This window comes from Chiloscyllium plagiosum, unplaced genomic scaffold (assembly GCF_037043375.1).
Source record: "Chiloscyllium plagiosum isolate Xiang-an unplaced genomic scaffold, Cpla_swu_hap1 HiC_scaffold_5, whole genome shotgun sequence".
Taxonomy (NCBI): domain Eukaryota; kingdom Metazoa; phylum Chordata; class Chondrichthyes; order Orectolobiformes; family Hemiscylliidae; genus Chiloscyllium; species Chiloscyllium plagiosum.
This window is the reverse complement of record NW_028270143.1, coordinates 87,316,544-87,332,620: the sequence shown is the minus strand read 5'-3', so window position 1 is coordinate 87,332,620 and position 16,077 is coordinate 87,316,544. Positions and strand designations below refer to the sequence as shown.

General features: G+C 39.6%; 1 protein-coding gene across 13 annotated transcripts in view; it reads right to left on the bottom strand.

Moving 5' to 3' along the window:
* Positions 1-16,077, bottom strand: part of LOC122550039 (sickle tail protein) — a 720,789-nt gene that overhangs the window by 87,090 nt on the left and 617,622 nt on the right. For all 13 annotated transcript variants that reach the window (XM_043690462.2, XM_087987428.1, XM_087987424.1 and 10 more), the window contains 3 exons: positions 15,548-15,646; positions 15,372-15,415; positions 9,682-9,848 (listed from right to left, as the gene is read on the bottom strand). In XM_043690462.2, coding sequence (XP_043546397.2) covers positions 9,682-9,848; positions 15,372-15,415; positions 15,548-15,646 — 310 coding nt within the window. The remainder of the gene's footprint in view (positions 1-9,681; positions 9,849-15,371; positions 15,416-15,547; positions 15,647-16,077) is intronic.

Genomic DNA, 16,077 nt, shown 5'->3' with positions numbered 1-16,077 from the left:
CTTTGACTTAAAAGGCAACAACTTTCAGATTTATAATTCAGCATTAATTGCACTGCACAACTCAAACAGGTTAAGTTAATGAAGAATTATTGTGGTCATCATTTGCATCCTAATGCACATTGATGAAAACCTTGTCAAGGGTTGACATTCAATTAGATCAGCAAATGTGTCAAAGGATTGTTAACATTTATTACAACAGACAGCAAGGTGAATTAATGAACTCGGATCACAGTGTCAGTTGGTTATTGATTTCACAGTACAATTTAAAGTAATTAAAGAGCATTATATTGCAAAAAAGGTTAAGGTCCTTAATTTTAACAACTGGCCGACTTTTCACTACATGCGTTATCACCATTTCAGAATTATTCATAAGCAATTACTAAAAATTAACCATCCATAGCCTGTAAGATCACAACAACCAAGGACAAAAAAAGCCATGGAACCCAGACACAGTTGATTCAACAGCATGTGATGAGCTAAAAGTATTTTACTATTCATTCATATGCATTATTGTTTTGTTTTCACTAAAAATATTTACAATAGTACAGCACTCATACTCAGAAAACAATGCATTTGACCTTGCCATCTTCCCACTATTGTCAGATTTTGCAGTCCAAACATGGCAGACATCATTGATTCATTCATACTAAACATAAAATTCCAGTTGAAGTATATAATCAAACATAATGATTTCTCTCCTTTTTGACTCCTGTCTAAAGTTTAAGATTTTTCTAAAGGAGTTTATAAAGAGTATAGGACTATGTTAACTTTGAATGCAACAAAACCATTTTAAACTGAAAGCCAGAGTGTTAATGGCAAGAAATTATTGCTGTATTTGAAAGTTGTTTCACCTGCCATAACATCCTTACAAATAGTTTATAACACAACAAATCCCAGGTTGATCAATTTTCTTATTCTTCAATTAAATGGTAAAATTTTCATAATTGTCAAATCAATAACAAGTAAAATTATATAACACATTTGTAAAACAATTACTTTTGTATTTTGATTTTCTCCAATCATCTTCTACCATCAAAATTTTGGAGATGAAGTCAATGCAACTAGTTCCCCTCCACGTGCACCCAACTTCATTCCTACCACTCCTGAATTTTCATGCAGTTTTACTCTTCGCTGGACAGCCTAGTGTTGCTTCATAATTACAACGTAATGCTTCTCATTTCCAACCTAAATTGCCTACCTCTTATTCGGAGACTGCAGCCTCCGTTCTAGAGACTCTACATCCACACCAGGGAAAACAACTTTCCAGCACCTATGCTGCACAGTCCTTGAAGACATTTGTTCGCTTCAATGGGATCACCTCTCATTCTTCTAAACTCAAAAAGAATATATAGGCCCTGTGTCGTGAAACTCTCAGAACAATCTCATCTTCGCAGGAATCAATTCAATTGTTGCTTTTTTTAAAATACGGACTGAAAGCCAAAAATACAAAGGCTGTTCTGGAAATACAAAGACCATCACCCAAAAGGTTAATATCACTACAGATGCGCTCTGACCGACTAAACATTGCCAATTCCTCCTCTAAATGATTTCTTTGCAATTGATGCTACAGAAACTTCAAAAATTCCAGTGAATTGTAGAGGTGAAGCAAGAGTTACTTACCTTGATGTCAAGGCAGCATTTGACTGGGTTTCACATGGCGATGCAGTGGTTAGCACCACTGCCTCACAATGCCAGGAACCCAGGTTCAATTCCACCCTTGAGCAAGTGTGTGTGGAGTTTGCACATTCTTGCAATGTGTGTGGGGCTTTCTTCCAGGTGCTTCAGTTTTCTTCCACAGTCCAAAGATGTGCAGGTCAGGTTGATTGGCCATGCTAAATTGCACATAGTATCCAGAGGGGTGCAGGCTAGGTTGATTAGCCATGAGAAATGCAGGGTTACAGAAAGAAGAGAGGGGTGCTGGGTGGGATGCTCTTCGGAGGATCAGTGAGCACGGCACAGTGGTTAGCACTGCTGCCTCAGCACCAGAGACCCGGGTTCAATTCCCGCCTCAGGTGACTGACTGTGTGGAGTTTGCACATTCTCCGTGTCTGAGTGGGTTTCCTCCGGGTGCTCACAGTCCAAAAAATGTACAGGTTAGGTGAATTGGCCATGCTAAATTGCTGATAGTGTTAGGTGCAGGGGTAAACGTAGGGGAATGGGTCGGGGTGGGTGGGCGCTTCAGCGGGTCGGTGTGGACTTGTTGGGCCGAAGGGCCTGTTTCCACACTTTAAGTGATCTAATCTAATCAATGAGCTGAATGGCCTGCTTCCACACTGTAGGGATTCCATGAACTTCTATATCATTTTGTAGACTCCTAATATCCTTTTCACAGCTCAGTTTCCTACTTATCTTTGTGCCAACAGAAAATTCAGCTATTATATTTTCATTTCATTCATCCAAACCATTTATCAATTGTAAAGAGTTGAGACCTGAATATCAACCCCAGAACCATGCCATTAGTGATATCCTGACAGGCTGAAAAAGATCCATTTATTCCTACTCTGCTGCTAGTTAGCTAATCAGTCTTTTAACCATGTCAACAAGTAGGGTAGGGTAGTGGGATGCTCCTCAGAACACCAGTGTGGACTCAGTGAGCCGAATGGCCTGCTTCCATACTGTAGGGATTATATGATTCAAGCAGTCAGATCAAAACTGCAGTCAAATGTGAATCCAGGAGGAAGTAGGTTATTGGAGTCATAACTATCAGAAAAGTAGTTATGATTGGTGAAGGTCAATTATCTCAGCCCACCACATTGTTGCAGAGTTAGAAAAGTCATTACCCTGAGTAAAGATCTTCTGCTTCTTCATCAATGGTCATCCCTCAATTGCACAATTCTAATTGATTAGGAGAAAGTGAGGACTGCAGATATTGGAGATCAGAGTCAAAACGTGTGATGCTGGAAAAGCACAGCCGGTCAGGCAGCATCCAAGGAGCAGGAGAATTGATGTTTCAAGCACAAGCTCATCAGGGATGGATGCTGCCTGACTGGCTGTGCTTCTCCAGCATCACAATCCTAATTGATATTTGCTAATGATGCACAATGCTCAGTACCATTTACAACTCCTCTGATATTGAAGCAATTGTTCATACAAAGCAAAATGTTAAGCAATATACAGACTTCAAATAACATTTGTGCCCAGGCAATGAATGTTTACAAGTCAGAATTTAACAATCTCTTTGATGATCAAGTACATTATGAAATCCTTTACCACCAACATCCTGGGGTCACTGAAAACTAACTGGTCCAACCAAATAAATACTGTGGCTACAGGAGCAAGTTGGAGGTTGGAAAGATTTGTGGGGAGTACCTTCCCTCCTGCTCCCCAGTTCTTTCCACCCTGTTCAAGACACAGATCAAGTATTAATGCAATACTCGCTACATTGTTGGACAAATAACAACATTCAAGGAGCTTGACATCGCCCAAGATGAAGCAGTTCACTTCAAAAGCACACCATCCACTGCCTGCAACACTCACGTCCTTCACAACCAGCACATAGCATCAGAAGTTCTATCTACAGGTAAAGTTGCCATAGTTCCACTGTGCCATAAGCATTAGAGAGAACTTGTGGTGGTTTAACCTGAGGGTCACTGCACCTCAGGAAATGGGAGAAGTTGAGAAGGACAGTTCTTCATGATAACCTCACCTCGTGTGGGAATTAAACCCACACTGTTGTTTTCACTCTGCACCAAAAACCAGCTATTCAGACAACTGAGCTAACCTATCCCGAACATTATCTGCAAGATGCAGTACTACAATTTACCAAGCTTCCTTCACAGCACCTCCATCTTCCAAGCCTGTGACCCTGATGGCTTTGTAGGACAGAACAGCACCACATGGCAACACCACCATCTGCAAATTCCCATCCAAGCCACACACCATCCTGACTTGGAACTATATTGCCATACTCTGGGTACCTCTACAACACCAAACTGTTGCATTTCGAGAAAGATGATCATTATCATCTTAAAGGTGGGCATAAAATGCTGGTCAGGCCAGAAACTGTCAAATCTTAAAAAAAACATAAAACAGGGAAAAATATCTAATCAAAGATAAATGTACAAAAGCACTCATATTAGAAAATATAAGATAAAGAATTAAACCATTCAGGGAGTTCTGAGTGATGCACATTGCTTGCTTGAGAGCACTCATAGCACTTCAACTATTGCACAGAACCTCGCCACTCCTCCTCAATTATCCACAAAATCAGGAACTTACAGATGCATGCAACTTTGGCTAGTTGCAGTCAGGTATCTAACACAAAGTAAAGAACCTGTCAGCCTGGTTATCCACTTAAATGTTTTCCAATACTACGCTGATCAGTCCAAAATATTCTAACAAGTTAAAACTCAGTGAAAATAACCATGGAAATGATCATTGTTGGGCACTCAGGCCACTTGGCAACAGCAAGAAACAAAACAGGAATGTTCTATCACAATTCTCATATTTCATTTTTCTTCCACAATCTAATGGTGATTGGCATGTTGCACATTTTGGTTTCAATATCCCAAGGATTTAATGCATCATGTGTTGCGATACAATCCTCACTATTTAACTATTTCAATCTACATGGCTGTCTTAGCAGTACACATGTTGTGACTACGTGTAATGCATTCCAGACAATTAGGGACAGGATGTTTAATAGCCTATTCACCAGCCTTACACAACTGGTTCTAAACCCATCAAATTTAATGTTATTTAACTGCTTGAAATATCAAAATGCTGTTGATCAGGAAGCACAGCTCACCAATGAGTGAGATGTTATTACTATACAAACAAACCAATATGATTATGGTCTTAAGACTCCATACTACAAACCATATATACGCTCTCTGGAATAATCGGATAGTTTGAGAATAGCTGTGATTTCAACCAAAAGCAGTAATGTTTCACCTGAGGAAGGAAATGAATTTTGCCACCATGAAACTGTACACTTACATATATTTAATGCTAGACAATTACAATTTGCTAATAACAGAGTGGTGAGGATCTGGAATGCACTGCTAGACAGTGTGATAGAATCATGTTCATTGCAGACGTACAAAAGTTGAAAAGAGAGACGAAAGAATGTGCAGGATTATGGCACCAAGTGAGTTGTTCATTCAGAGAACTGGTGCAGAAATGATAAGCTATAACAAGTCTGTGATTCTGAGACACTTTTCTCCAAGTTTCTCTAAATTTTCTACAAAGGATTTTGAGGGAGGCCTTTGATTGTGGAAGGGAGAAGTGATTCACCACACAATACCTGAGCCTCGTGACAAATACCACCATTACTGACTTTCAGGATGACCACTCAAATGTTACAAACAATTAATATCTATACACGGGCAAAAATACAAACAACTCAGCAAATCAAACAAAATGACAAGGACTAGAAAAATAGCAACATGACCTCCCTCCTGTACTCAATACTCTGACCAATACCAAACGCCTTCTTCACTATCCTATCTACCTGCAACTCCACTTTCAAGGAGCTATGAACCTGCACTCCAAAGTCTCTTTGTTCAGCAACACTCACTAGGACCTTACCATTAAGTGTATAAGCCCTGCTAGGATTTGCTTTCCCAAAATGCAGCACCTCGCATTTATCTGAATTAAACGCCATCTGTCACTTCTCAGCCCATTGGCCCACCTGGTCCAGATCCTGTTGTAATCTGAGGTAACCCTCTTCGCTGTCCACTACACCTCCAATTTTGGTGTCATCTGCAAACTTACTAACTGTACCTTTTATGCTCGCATCCAAATCAGTTATGTAAATGACAAAAAGTAGAGAGCCCAGCACCGATCCTTCTAGTACTCCACTGGTCACAGGCCTCCAGTCTGAAAAACAGCCCTCCACCACCACCCTCTCTGTCTTCTACCTTTGAGCCAGTTCTGTATCCAAATGACTAGTTCTCCCTCTATTCCATGAGATCTAACCTTGCTAATCAGTTTCCCACAGGGAACCTTGTCAAACGCCTTACTGAAGTCCATATAGACCACATCTACTGCTCTGCCCTCAATCTTCATTGTTACTTCTTCAAAAACCTCAATCAAGTTTCTGAGACATGATTTCCCATGCACAAAGCCATGTTTACTATTCTGAATCAGTCCTTGCCTTTCCAAATACATGTACATCCTGTCCCTCAGGATTCCCTCCAACAACTTGCCAACCACTGACGTCAGGCTCACCGGTCTATAGTTCCCTGGCTTGTCTTTACCGCCCTTCTTAAACAGTGGCACCACGTTTGCCAACCTCCAGTCTTCCGGCACCTCACCTGTGACTATCGATGATACAAATATCTCAGCAAGAGGTCCAGCAATCTCTTCTCTGGATTCCCACAGAGTTCTCGGGTACACCTGATCAGGTCCTGGGGATTTATCTACCTTTAACCATCTCAAGACATCCAGCACTTCCTCCTCTGTAAGCTGGACATTTTGCAAGATTTCCCTACAGTCTATATCTTCCATATCCTTTTCCACAGTAAATACGGATGCAAAATATTCATTTAGTACCTCCCCCATTTCCTGTGGCCCCACACAAAGGCCGCCTTGCTGATCTTTGAGGGGCCCTATTTTGTCCCTCGTTACCCTTTTGTCCTTAATATATTTGCAAAAACCCTTTGGATTCTCCTTAATTCCATTTGCCAAAGCTATCTCATGTCCCCATTTTGACTTCCTGATTTCCCTCTTAAATATACTCCTACTTTCGTTATACTCTAAGTATTCACTCACTCTATCCTGTCTATACCCGACATATGCTTCCTTCTTTTTCTTAACCAAGCCCTCAATTTCTTTAGTCATCCAGCATTCCTCACACTTACGAGCCTTCCCTTTCACCTGGACAGGAATATACTTTCTCTGGATTCCTGTTATCTCATTTCTGAAGGCTTCCCATTTTCCAGCCAGCCCTTTACCTGCGAACATTTGCCTCCAATCAGCTTTTGAAAGTTCTTGCCTAATACCCTCAAAATTGGCCTTTCCCCAATTTAGAACTTAAACTTTTAGATCTGGTCTATCCTTTTCCATCACTACTTTAAAACAACTAGAATTATGGTCGATGGGCCCAAAGTGCTCCCCCACTGACACCTCAGTCATCTGCCCGGTCTTATTTCCCAAGAGTAGGTCAAGTTTGGTTGAAAAATGTCATGCTGGAAAAACACAGCAGGCCAGGCAGTATCCGAGGAGTAGGAGAATCGACGTTTCGGGCATAAGCCCTTCTTCAGGAATCCTGGTCTCCTTCCTATCGGAAAGATGTTGTGAAACTTGAAAGGGTTCAGAAAAGATTTACAAGGATGTTGCCAGGGTTGGAAGATCTGAGCTACAGAGAGAGGCTGAACAGGCTGGGGCTGGTTTCCCTGCAGCGTCGGAGGCTGAGGTGAGACCTTATAGAGGTTTACAATATTATGAGGGGCACGGATAGGATAAATAGACACAGTCTTTTCCCTGGGGTCGGGGAGTCCTGAACTAGAGGGCATAGGTTTAGGGTGAGAGGGGAAAGATATAAAAGAGACCCAAGGGGCAACTTTTTCATGCAGAGGGTAGTACGTGTATGGAATAAGCTGCCAGAGGATATGGTGGAGGCTGGTACAATTGCAACATTTTAGAGGCATTTGGATGGGTATATGAATAGGAAGGATTTGGAGGGATATGGGCCGGGTGCTGGCAGGTGAGACTAGATTGGGTTGGGATATCTGGTCAGCATGGACGGGCTGGTCCAAAGGGTCTGTTTCCATGCTGTACATCTCTATGACTCCAAGTCAAATCTAGAGACTTTTGCATAATTCCATTCCAGTAGAGCATGAAATGACCACATGATAGCAGACAGCAATTACATCACTACTACTAATTTCATATAGTTTCAACAATAGGTCAGAATCTGCCTTTCAGGTGACTAACTACTTATTTCATACTGTCGGCTCGGTTTGGAGTTAGGATATATTACATAAATTTATACTTTCAATTTAATCTCAAAAAGAAAATGGCAGAGGTATATTTTTTCTCAACAACTGCATTGAACAAGACTTTTTGTCCAATTTTAGTTTTAAGGAAATCCAAATAAATCCATGGATACAACAGCAAAAATATCAGGAGACAGGCATTGGCTTCATGCTTACACCCATTCTAAAACAGCAGCAACTCATATTTATATCATACCTTGATATAATGAAACAAAGTTTTTTAATAGGAGCATTATACACTGAGCCCCTGAATATCAGATACAAAAGTTTAATCAAAGAGGTAGGTTATATTGAATGTTTTGAGTATATTGTGGGAGGCAATGACATGGAAGGATTCGAAAATTGTAATAAGACTTTAAAATCAAGACGCTGCTCAACTAGAATAGAACACTAGGAGGATAACCAGGTATGTATCGCAAGGGAAAGCATGTTTATCAAATTTATTAGCATGCTTTGAGGAAGAAAGGTGTGCGGTGGGTAAAAAAGGAACTTCCAGAAGACATTGATCAGGTACCACAAAGGCTTATTGCAGAAAATAAACACTCAGTGTAAGGGCAGCATATTATCAGATATAGATGTCTGACTACCTAACAAAACAGTAGTCATAAATAGGTCGTCATTTTCTGGTTGGCATGACGTAACCAGTGGCACACCACAAGAATCAGTGCGGAGGTCGGATTTTTTTTCGGTTTACAATTTATATAAACTTGGATGAGGGCTCTGAAGGTATGGCTGCCAAATTTATTGGTGACAAAGATGGGTAGGAAAATAAATCATGAAAAAGGACAAAAGGAGGCTACAGATGGATATAGATTAGGTTAAAGGTGAGTGGGCAAAGTCCTGGCAAATGGAATAGAATGTAGGACAATATGAAATTGTCCCATTTTGGCAAGAAGCATAAACAAAATGTCTGAATAGTGAGACTGCAGAGCTCTGAGATGCAGAGGAATCTGGGTGTCCTGCTGCATATATCATAAAAAGTTTAGTCTGTAGGTACAGCAGTAATTAGGAAGGCTTAATGGAATGTTACATTTTGGAAGGGGAATAGAGAAGAAAAAATATAGACCTTACATTCCAGTTACATGGGGCATTGGAGAGACTTCATCTGGAGAATTGTGTACGGCATTGGTCTTAAGAGAAAGATATCACTGCATTGGAAGTAGTTCAGGGAGGATTTTCCACACTAATTAGAAAAGATTGGAAAAGTCAGGCTTGAATCTGGAGTTTGAGAGAGTAAAAGTGACCTGATTGAAACATACACAATGCAGGTGCAGAAAGAATGTTTTCACTAATGAGAGAGAATAGAGCTAAGACACGCTATTTAAAATTAAGGTGTCATCGATTTAAAATAGAGAGGAAGAAAGATTTCTCTCGAAAGGGTCATTAGGCCTTTGAAAACTCTCCCTCAAAAAAGGTGATAGATGCAGAGCCTTTGAATATATTTAATGCAGCAGATAGTATTTCACCCATCAAGAATCCATCTTGGATAGTTAAGAATGTGGTGTAATTAAATCAGGCATGATCTTAGTGAATGGTGAAGCAGGCTCAAGGGACATGCAGCCTACTTCTGCTTCTGATTCATATGTTCGTATGTGATATTTCTAGCAAGCATATTGGGCACAAAATGCAGTACAATAAACATTCTTAATATCAAAACCATAATTTCATTACAACCAAAAAAACAAAACGGTTAAACACGGTAGCATAGTAACATCTATTCACTTAGAAACTGAACAGATACCTGCGACTGTCTCAAATGTTGAAGTTGCTGCCGCAGATCAAAAATATTTCTCCGTAAATCAAACACATTGTTTTGAATTTGCTGCTGACATGACGGGGAAGGTTGGACAACACTGGAAGAATCTGAAGTAATCCCAGAGCTCTTCAGTGCTACTGCACTTGTTGCACCTGCAGTGAAGATCACCTCATTAGCATTAACAAACCTTTTCAGGAAAAGATCTAAGTATGGCTGTTAGAGATTACAAATTTGATTCATAAAAGAAATCATAACTGTCTAAAGGAACACATCCACTTGGATGCAAGTTCCAATTTATCATTAATCAAATATAAAATTAAATAATCAAAGCACAAACATCCCTTTAAATGTCAAATGTCTCACACCAGACTGCAGAACTAGTCATAATTCAAATCGTTCAAAGTTGAGAGTGACATTTAGTAATGCAACCCATTAGAAGAGGACATTGCTTTATATTTTATATGGAATTACATCTAGTGACTGAAATAATTAGTACCCAAATGTTACATTTGTAGATAATTTGCAGTAACAATCGGAATTACTTCAACACAGTAACATTCTGAACTAATCTCATGTGCTCAACATGATACTAAAAGATTTTATATGCCATCCAAGACTTGGAAATAATTTGTAAATCTTGCTCAAGCATGCAAGACTTAACCATGTCTGATTTTGAAAACAACTAAAAATGGAAAATATATTTCATACTGATTTATGATCAGAGAATAATATCAAAATTAAAGCACCATCATCGCAACCACTCTTCAATCAGTTTCACCATTATTTGATGATAATCATCTGAGGCACTTGAGCTTCAAACTAATCCAGGCAGAAAGTCAGCGGTCTCTTTCTAATGGCTGCTAAGATTCCCAAGTAAAATCAGTTTGGCCTAGAAACCCTTCATGAGCTCGAGCCCACAGCTCAAAATACCCATAAATCTAATATTAAGTTACATTTAGTCTCATTGACAAATTTACAAGGCTGCTGAATCAGGAACTGAAAATACAACAATGACAGCAGAGCAGAATGAAACTGAATCTGGTTTATATTATCTCACATAATGATTTGATGGGGAGAACATTTGAGACATTAAAGTAGTCTCTCACTCAGGTAAAAAGGACAGTCATGGAATCAGAGCTATACAGCACAGAAACAGACCAACCCAGCCACACTGACCAGACATCCTAAATTAATCTAGTCCCATTTGCCAGAATATGGCACATGTCCCTCTAAACTCTTCCTACTCATGGACCCATTCAGATGCCTTTTAAATGTTGTAATTGTACCAGCCTCCACCACTTCCTCTGGCAGCTCATAAATTCACTAACTCTGCATGAAAACATTGTCTCTTAGGATCCTTTTAAATCTTTCCCCTCTCACCTTAGAACGATACCCTCTAGTTTTTGGTTCCCTTACGCTGGGAAAAAGACTTTGGCACTTCACTCTATCCACGCACCTCATGGTTTTATTAGGTCACCTCCTCAGTCTCAGATGCTCCAGAGAAAACAGCCCCAACCTATTCACCCTCTCCCTATAGCTCAAACCCTCCAACCCTGGCAACATCCTTGTAAATTTTTTCTGAACCCTATCAAGTTTCACAACATCTTTATTATATCAGGGCGACCAGAATTGAACACAGTATTTCAAAAATGGCCTAACCAAAGTCCTAGACAGGCACAACATGACATCTCAACTCCTACACTCAAGTCACTGACCAATAAGGGCAAGTGTGCAAAACACCTTCTTACCCGGAGTACCTGAGCCTCCACTTCCAAAGAACTGTGAACTTGCACCCAAGTCTCTTTGTTTGGCAACAGTCCACAGGACCCTACCATTAAAGTCCTGACCTGATCTGCCTTTTCAAAATGCAACAGCTCACATTTATCTAAATTGCATTCCATCTGCCACTCCTTGGCCCATTTGATCAAGATCTTGCAGCTTTATCTTTTTAAAACATTGTCTTAAATACATAAAATACACCCACTTTAAGCCTCCACTCAGACTCAGATGAACTGCACAGAAAGAGACCCTTCAGTCCATGCCGACCAGATATCTTAACCTAATCTAGTCCCATTTGCCAGCACTTGGCCCATATCCCCCTAAACCCTTCCTATTCATATACCTTCCTATTCAGATGCCTTTTAAATGTTGTAATTGTACCAGTCTCCTCCACTTCCTCTGACAGCTCATTCCATACACACACACCATCCTCTCTGTGTGAAAATGTTGCCCCTTAAGTCTCTTTTAAAATCTTTCCCCTCTCACTCTAAACCTCTGCTGTCTAGTTCTGGACTCTTCCACCCCAGGGAAAAGACCTTGTTTATTTATCTTAACCATGCCCCTCATGATTTTATAAATCTACAAGGTCAGCCCTCAGCCTCTGATGCTCCAGGGAAAACAACCCCAGCCTATTCAGCCTCTCCCTATATCCCAAATCCTCCACCCCAGCAACATCCTCGTAAATCTTCTCTGAACTCTTTAAAGTTTCACAACATCCTTCTGATAGGAAGGAGACCAGAATTGCACACAATATTCCAAAAGTGGCCTAACTTTCACGATCTAATGGAACATACATGTTTGCATTTATGATACACACTTCAAAGAGCCACACCTCAAACTATCTGCTCGTCAGCAACTTAACAGCAAATCTTTTACTCATAATGCAGTGAATGGCAATAGTCACTTCTAAAAGGAGTATAAATGAACATACACGAACACAGAGAAACTGACATTTTTTCCCATTAGAGTAAGATTAGGAATAAATCAAAGAGGCATTTCAGAGGGATTTAGTAGAGCAAATAGGGGGCTGGGCAAAACCAAGTGACGAGTCAGTAATTGAAAGACAAATACAAAATCATCATTCACAGAATGAAAGGGGAATTCAGCAGGATTTTATTTTATCTAAGTTTGTACATGGACATCCTATTAGGAACAGCGGTGGAAGCAGAATACATATGAATTCTAAAATAAAAAGTAATTTGATATTATAGAAAGAAAGAGATGATGTACAGGACTAAGTTGGTAACCTCACTCCTGACAGGCATGAGTGGTGAAGTGATTTACCTCCTATACTGAACAATTCCATAATTACAAGAAAAATTGATTATTGAACCCATCAGATCTGTACTGTATTCCCCACCCCACCCCACAATTGTTTTACTCTAATCGCAATTAAAAATATAAATAATGTTTCTTTGGTTTCCGAGTCCAGGTGATTTGTGGTAATAATAGCAACAACTGAGAAAAATCTCAATACAAGACCCCATTTAATTTTAATCATGTCATTTTCACCTATATGTTCTCCACTTATCTCCATATTCATGTGACCCTACATTAACTTCAATGCATCACTATGCCTGTTACAAGTCTCTCATTTGGGACATTAATAATTTTGAAATTACCCTCAATTAGATTCCCTACACTATGAAAACTGGTCATTTGGCCCAACAAGTCCACACTGACCCTCCGAAGAGTAACCCACCCAGACCCAATCCCCTACCCTATAATTATCCCTGACTAATGAACCTAACACTATGGGCAATTAAACATGGCAAATTCACCTGACCTGCACATCTTTGGATTGTGGGAGGAAACCGGAGCACCCAAAAGGAAAACCACACACACACGGGGAAAATGTGCAAACTCCACACAGACAGACCCCCCCGAGGCAGAAATTGAACTGGGGTCCTGGTGCTGAGGCAGCAGTGCTAACCACTGAGCCACAGTGCTGCCCTTCATCTATCCTCTGTTAGAGTCAAAAGGTGTGGCACTGGAAAAGCACAGGTCAGGCAGCAACTGAGGAGCAGGAGAATCAACATTTTGGGCGCAAGCCCTTCATCAAGAAGGCTTTTGCAGAAACATCGACTCTCCTGCTCCTCGGATACTGCCTGACCTGCTGTGCTTTTCCAGCACCACACTTTTCGACTCTCTCTCCAGCATCTGCAGTCCTTACCTTCTCCTATGCCCACTGTTATTTCACAATGAAACCTGTCAAAAATAATGAGGCAATCTACCTCAGCAAAACACTGCATAACTCTACTTGTAGAAAAAAGTACTTGAACTAGCCTTTCACTGATCCAATTGTTGTCCATTTGCCTGACTCTTTTGCTCCATTTGTGGGGCCAAGGATCACCACGTCTCACGACAATGTTGTAGCTGCAGATTCTTAGTTTTCCCATGGGAAAAAAGTTTACAAGTAAACATATATCTATGGATCTTAGTAACTAAATGTAAAGGATATTGGAAACTTGGCAACAAACACGTATACAATAGGTCAGCGTTCTTCCTATAAATAAATTAAAACAAAGTGCCAAGTGCAACCAAACTTTGGACAATATTAAATTCTGGAATTAAATTAGCAATACTTTCATCCCAAGCCAGAAAAACAAGACAGTAATTTATGTTGTATTTTATTAAATTTTCAGTTACCGTCATCTGCACGTTTACTAATTGTGCTGCAGCGTCAAACAGGGTGAACAAACAATGACATTTGGGCTGATTTCAATGTCATGGAAATAACCTAGACTTTGTCCTGGTCAAATTCCGAGACACTTCAATAAAAACTGATGCTCAAACTAAGAAAAAAAGCAATTTCACACAAACAGTGCAAAAGCATCTCTGCAACATAATCTTAATTTTATTTTCTTTAAAACCTTGGAGGTAGCCCATTTCCAGGATGGGAGGTCTTGCAGAGATGCTTGAGACTGTTAGAGATGAGGGATAAAAAGGAATGAGGACAAAATTAGAACATGTTGAGTGATTAGCCATGATGACACTGAATCAAAGCAAATGATCTACTCCTGCTCTTATGTTCTATGGTTTTGATGGGTGTGTATATATTTTTTATTAAGCGACCAAATCTTTTTATCCAGTTTCCTTGCCCAACTGGAAGAACATACCTAACCTGCATAATTGTGCATGATGTTTTGATAACTACTGTCAAGTTCACTCAGTTAGTTACACTTGAAATTCTTTTAGGATTTTCAGCACAGAATTCAGCCTAATGCTTCAATACAGTACCAACGGGAGTACCAGATTATTACATCAATAATTCTCAAATGTTACATTAAACTAAAACCATGTCACCCAGCTCTGGAGGTTTAGACAAAATAGTTGAATATTTCATACATATTTGTTCATGGGATGTGGATGTCACTGGAGAAGCCCTGGAGAGGGTGGTGATGAGCCAATTTCTTGGCCTGCTTTGATCCAATAATAGTGAAGGAATGATGATATAGTTCAAAGTCAAGATGGTGTGGCTTTGGAGGGGAACTTGCAAGAGATGATATTCCCACGTATCAATTGCCTTTGCCCAGGTGGTAGTGTTTACAGTTTGGAAGGCTCCAAGAAGCTTTGATGATTTATTCAATGATTATGAACAAGTGTTAGAAGATATTCCAATGACTGTTGTCAACCTGAAATACTAACAATATTTCTCCCTGCTGCCAGTCCTATTCCGTATTTTCAGCATTTTCTGTTTTTGTTTGTATTTGATCATGTTCATCTCCTGCATTAAAATTATTAGCTGAAAATTTTAACCAGTCAGGTTTTCATTGGGTGCCGAATGTGGGAATGCACAACAATGCATTTATTCATGTTTAACAATACCTATACAACATTACAAACATTTTTGAAAACCGTGTAGCTTTAAATATTGCAGAATGAAGAACAAATACCTTGTGCCTCAGAACTGCTAAGTGGTGTAGCTTTTATCTTCTCACTGAAACAGAAAAATGGACATAAATTGATATATCAGTTTTATTTTACGTCAACATACAATTGTCACAATTCTTTAAGGCGTGGAAATCATTACATAAACAGCAAGATGTACAAAATCACTCCATTTTCTTACCCAGGAACTTCTTTGGCATTATTACCCCCTTTGAAAAGCGCAGACTGAACAAGACCAGTCAAACTAGCAATCTGCTTCTCCATAGCCTTCATTCGCTCCCTAAAAAGAAAACCATGATTCAGTTCAGTACTAACAGTACAACAGTTAAATAAGTATGATACCCATTTGAGACTACAGTCTATGAAAAGACCTATCCCACAAATATATATTTACATTACAATTTTGAATAATAAGTTTGAGTAACAAGTTTAAATAATAAGCCATATTTTAAACATGAAGATTCAGAATGATGATGTGATACCCTGAACAAGTAAAGCTCATTGCCTTTATATATTTTAACAAAAGCCTGTTAAGATGTAGACAATCGAGTAAATCCGCATTATTTATTTATTCATTCATTGATTGAGGGTGGTATCAGTTAAGTCAACATTTATTGCCCATCCCTAATTGCACAGAGGGCAATTAAGAGTCAACTGTGGATTTGAAGGCACATGCAAGTCAGACCAGAGAAGGATGACAACTTCCTTCCT